The sequence below is a fragment of the Papaver somniferum genome, chromosome 8 (assembly GCF_003573695.1).
Source record: "Papaver somniferum cultivar HN1 chromosome 8, ASM357369v1, whole genome shotgun sequence".
NCBI lineage: Eukaryota > Viridiplantae > Streptophyta > Magnoliopsida > Ranunculales > Papaveraceae > Papaver > Papaver somniferum.
The window spans coordinates 165,668,273-165,674,024 of NC_039365.1; the positions used below are offsets into that span (position 1 = coordinate 165,668,273).

General features: G+C 37.0%; 1 protein-coding gene across 1 annotated transcript; it reads right to left on the reverse strand.

The window, feature by feature from the left end:
- Nucleotides 1-707: 707 nt before the first annotated feature.
- On the reverse strand, nt 708-1,580 carry LOC113306382. The gene has a single exon (XM_026555325.1). It carries the CDS (start codon nt 1,578-1,580, stop codon nt 708-710), a length of 873 nt encoding a protein of 290 aa, XP_026411110.1.
- Nucleotides 1,581-5,752: the final 4,172 nt, after the last annotated feature.

A 5,752-nucleotide genomic window follows, 5' to 3' on the forward strand; every position in this document is an offset into this window, starting at 1 on the left:
TTCTTCATTGCTGAATTTTTTGAGTTCAAGTTCATCTTTGATTGAAAAGAACTTTCAATCGACTTCTCGGCGTGTCTCGACACTCTTTCTTTGTAGACATGAATAAGGTCTTCATCTTGATGGACCAAAAATCATAATTTTCTCCATGAAAAATTGGGATTGAAAGTTGTTGAATATAAAGGTTTGAGTTGCTAGAACTTTCCATTGGTTTGATTTAAGTTTGATTGAAAAAATTGGGTTTTTGTTTCTCTAGATCTAGTTTTTGAGAACTTTGAATGTTGCTGATTTTTTTGATTGATTGGGTGTTGATTGATTTTTTCCTACTACCAAGATCAGATATTCAATTGATCTTGGCTCTGATACCAACTGTTGTTTGTTTTGGGTGATTAAAAGAGATGTTTATGATGATTTTTGTTAATGGAGAAGTGGGGACTTGATTAGTTCTTCTCACTCTCTGTTTTCATTAACTTAGAAGATGATAATTGTTTCTCTTTCTTTACTTGGTCAATATAAGACCCAAGCAAAGATTTACATGTGGACTACTCTTGTCCATACAACTTCTATTACAAACAGATGCATTGTGTCATGATCTGAACAAATATATTGTCATGACATTACATAACATTACATTAACTCTCAACAGAAACTGAGGTGTTCTTGTGAGGGACGACTAGAAGAAACCATTCCTTAAAATCCACAATCCTTTTCTAGGTAAAAGCTTTTGGGTCATAAATGTTGAGGTAGTTATCAATGTAAGTTAAAACACCACCACTCTTTGTAACAACTACTAATTCGCCATCGTCAACCCTAAACTCTTTACTCCAAACCAATGAATGATGTTCCTCTCGTGCTTTCAAGTCATGATTGTTATTCTTCTTTTTCAATAGCCATATATCATGAGATATGGCTTCTTCCACACCTACATCAGCAGTAAGAAGCAAAAACCCAATCAAAACCCCAATTCTATCATAATTACCGGGCGAAGGAAGAAATGAAAGATGCTCACAAAACTTTTCTTCGACCAAATCTAAGGTAATGATGATATTTAATTCATAGTGTGGCCAATAAAGAGCTTCATTGGCAAAGGTACCTTGTTCCAAATGATCGAATTTAAAACTGAGAGTTCCAAGGCTTCTCCATCCATTGCCACTGCCTAGAGCGTATATGTAGGCTTCATAAGACATATTCTGCAAGAAATATACTCTTACAACTTTGTACTCATTTGCAGAAGAAATGTAACCGAATCCACTCGTCCAAATACAACATATACGATCAGTCTTGATGTTAAGCATAACATATTCTTTCGTGATGGGGTTACATATATATGTTTTTACTTCAAGATAACCCGTGTACTGAGAAAGACATACCAACCCATTACAGGAACCAACAAAGGCAGATTCCATAAATAGAGGGTCTAACATAATCTTTCCAATTCTATCGATTGGTGTTGTCGACTCATGTTTGTCATTGTATTCAAAATATTGAAAATTATAGATACCAGTTTCAATTTCATTGGTCAAACCAATGAAACCCAACTTACCAGAATCCTCAGTATGGTTAAGAAGATGAAGAAAGTGCATCTTTGAAAATGATGGATGATGAGAAACAAGATTTCTCCATGCTTTGCATACTAGTTTGCATTCCAAAACCGATTCGGTAGGCAAACGACTCAAAATGTCTAACATAATCTCTTTGGGTAGTCCGTTGTAACACTCCATGAATGATTGATGAAACCAACCTTTGCAGTTGAAGAAATAAGGACTAGGAAATCTAGGGTTTATATCAAATAGAGATTGAAACCACGGATTTGGGTTTTTGGCTGCCGGAAAGTGTAAAGGTGAAATGGATCGCTTTTTGGAGAGGGGGATCTAAATTCGTTGGTTATGTTTTAAGACCCAGACCGGACGTCGAACTAGCAAAGCCACCGAGTCAGGGTCTTCAACCAGTGGGTTAACAAGTGGTTTATGGAGTCAACTATATGCCCTATGCTATTTAGCTTGAGACAAAAACAGAGACGTATCAAGCCACTTAATTTGGTAAATAAATATGGCAGTAATTACATCTTTTGCTTCGTTTCTTCTTCGCCTGTCTATTTTTCTTGATCAAGTTAGGGTTTGCAGCCAGAGACACAAGACGTCAAGGTCGATTTATAAATTTAATGGAGGAGTTTCTTACGGGTGATGTGATGATGGTCTCCGATGAACATATGGACATCAAGGGCAAGGTGAATTTAGCTGACAAGGAAAAGGCTGATGGGATAGAAGAACATCTTGACAAAGAATGCCCTAGGCCTTACATGACTCGCAAAATTTTGTACAATGAACGCCTTTGGATAGAATGGGCTCTGCAACCATTTGATCTTCCCGACCTAATAGCAAGGCGTAATAAGACCGGGAAAAGGACCTTTATTCATGTCGCCAGTATCTATGAGAAAAACGGAGTGTCAGGATTTGGATATATTATCCGTGACTGTCATGGTACGCCCCTTGTTGCATATTCTGAATATTTTGATACTAAAGATATTGAGCCAGTTTCAGAATTTTATCTAGAGATGCAGGCTGTGGACAAGAGTTTACAACATGCCGAAGAACTCGGCATCAAGTATGTTTCCATGGTTAGTACATCATGTGATGCAGCCATTTCGGTTCATGATTGTTACATGGGAGAATTATGTGGAACGCGTATTAATGACTAGGAGGAGGCTAAGGTCACTGATCTTTCTGGTGATATCATAGACAAGCTCGAGAGACGAAGAAATCATGATACTAATGAGTTTTATTTTCATATTCATCAACAAACACGTGAAAGATCACTTAATTCTGCAGCATGTCTGGTAGAGTTAGGACTTGAAGAAGCCAGTGGGGGGAGGGTGTCAAAATTTGAACTTTTATTTGATAAGGGTCAGTAGCAGATGATGCCACTAGCCAAAGACAAACTTGTTAAGTTGCTGAAACTTCTCCACACAGAAGCGAGTTCTCGAAGCTTATTTCATCCGTGAATGTGTTTAACTCTCCGGTATCAAGTGGTTCGTTTTGACCATGGTCTCCGACCTCTTAAGAACTGCCTGTTGCTTTATAAGTATCTATTGTGCATCTTCAACAAACACTGTCTGTGGTTCGTTTGCTCGTCCTTGCTAAAAGAAACCTTGCTTCTTCTTTTTTTCTGTTCATCTTCTACAACACTCTGTGAAACAGAATACTTTTTTTTTATTTAGAAGTAGAAATTGAAGGTGGAGTTGCCTACCTAGTCTTCCGACTTTCAACAGCTTCACATCATATATTTTTGTTCAAATCCACAATGATATTAACTTCACGAGCACAATAGCAAGTATATAAACGACACTCAGTTTTCGAACACAAAAGACATAACTAGAAAATGTACAATGAACAATATAACATCCTCAGCATTCCATAAAAAAAAATGAAAATAAAATCTCACTCACCAATGTGGACCCAGACATCTAAGCCTCTGAAATCTTCACCACCTACTCCTCCATTTTAACACAGTAAATAATCAGCTGTAAACTACTTTGAAAAACAGATTATTGGACAGCGTCTGAGTTCCATGATTCCGAATTCTATCCCTTAGTGGAACTCCACCTTTGGGTATCTGACACTGCCAAGCTTGATCCTGCTCCATATAGAGGAGACTCAGTTCCTTCTACCACCAGAGATGCCGTTCAACGACTTTTGCTTGGCTGGTAGTATTTTTATAACTGCATCTTTATATGTGGAAAGGAAGCAAAGGTTAAACTCCGAATCAAGCAAACATTAACTGATTTGTTGGTGCACCATTTGTTGGGTGCAATAATCAAAAACAAGGAAAAAATCAAATAAGTTAAAGTTATTGATACTTAGCTTTTTTATAATGGAAGTGATCGATTTGATGAAACGGACGAGCTCCCCGGATCTCCGTAACAGTAACAAGGAATTTTTTTGGAAAAACAGAGTGAGTCACGTGTTCAACACGTTGCCCTAAAGACATTAGCGCCCGGCTACACTCAAGAGTGATGCTATAGCCCTCACAGGACGATATCTCCAGAATAAAACACCCTAATACACCTACTACTAGCATATGTAGTAGATACTTAACTTGAGCTTGGCAACTCCGACAAAACCGTTAAGGAAAATCGCGAAGTTAAAGAAATCACCATAAAATATTTTCCCTTGGGGGTCTCTCTAAAAAATAGAGAATCCCCTTTTCCATAGGTCTTATAAAAGTAGTGAATTTGTTTATATAATTGACAAATACAACTTAAGAAGAGGAACTCCCCGATGTGGGACTAAAAATCTTATATAGTCTCTTAAAACAACTAAAAAGTGGAAACTCCACGGTGTGCGACTAATAAGTTTTTCATTTACAAAAGAAAACAATAAATTATAATTTTTATTAAAACTTTAGAAATCATATTTTATTAATCATTTTCCAACAATCCCCCACATGAATGAAAACTCAATAAAACACGAAAACACAGATAGATCTTGGTAAATCAACAACGCAATCTCACTACCCGAACTGACTTAACAGACAAACAGATCGTGCATGTTGAAGTCATACTAGCCATTCCAACGTCATCTCCCTCACACAACTGTGTGTTGACCCCAGGGTCATACTATGGATTACAAAAATCATATAGTATAGAGAGCTTTCATCTTTAGTTCCTCACAAGTGAGACTAAAGGTTCTTTTCACCAAAGTGAAAAAGCATGAAATAGTGAACCCTTAATGACCCTTAGGTCCTTAGTTCCAGTAATACCAAAACCATCAAAACGCAAATCACATAAAAGCGAAGGAAATACCATTTTAGGCAGAGGTGTCCATGAGGTCTTGAACCTTTGCTTAGTGAGATATTACCGGAATTACTTGCTAGAGACAATGAACTATGTCTTGAACTTCTAGCGTTTGATGTAATTCGCGATAACGACCGCGGATGATATCTCCAAGGTTGCTGCCAAGCTCGTGTCGTTTTGTCCAATTTGTCCCAGGACATTAGCGCCCGTCTACACTCAAGAGTGATGATATATCCCTCACAGGAAAGATATCTCCGGGATAAAACACCCTAATACACCTACTACTAGCATATGTAGTAGATGCTCAACTTGAGCTTGGAAACTCCGAAAAAACCGTTAAGGAAAATCGCGAACGTTAAAGAAATCACCATAAAATATTTTCCCTTGGGGGTCTCTATAAAAAATAGAGAATCCCCTTTTCCATAGGTTTTACAAAAGTAGTAAATTTTTTTATATAATTGACAAATACAACTTAAGAAGAGGAACTCCCCGATGTAGGACTAAAAATCTTATATAGTCTCTTAAAACAACTAAAAAGTGGAAACTCCACGGTGTGGGACTAATAAGTTTTTCATTTACAAAAGAAAACAATAAATTATAATTTTTATTAAAACTTTAGAAATTATATTTTATTAATCGTTTTCCAACACCATTCTCAGAGAAAAATAGACTACTAGTTCATTAGTCCAAAACGATATGGTATTCTGAAACAGTATTCTCCAACATAAATATCCTCCCAAACTGGAACATTCGGCAATAGAATGTCAACTTAGACGAGGTATTGAGATACAAACAGGAGCACCTACAAGTATGCCTTTCGAATGCCTTGTAACGGCTCCAAGACTCTAACAAAAGAAAGTTAGCTAGTTCCTACAAACACTCTGGTTTAGTAGCAGACCACAATTAGGTATCCTTATTTGAAGACAAACAACTAGGTCTGTTGCAGTAGTAGTTACTTGAATA

What these genes read in the sequence shown, in the direction of transcription:
- LOC113306382 (XM_026555325.1), bottom strand. Translation starts at nt 1,580, where the DNA reads ATGCACTTTCTTCATCTTCTTAACCATACTGAGGATTCTGGTAAGTTG.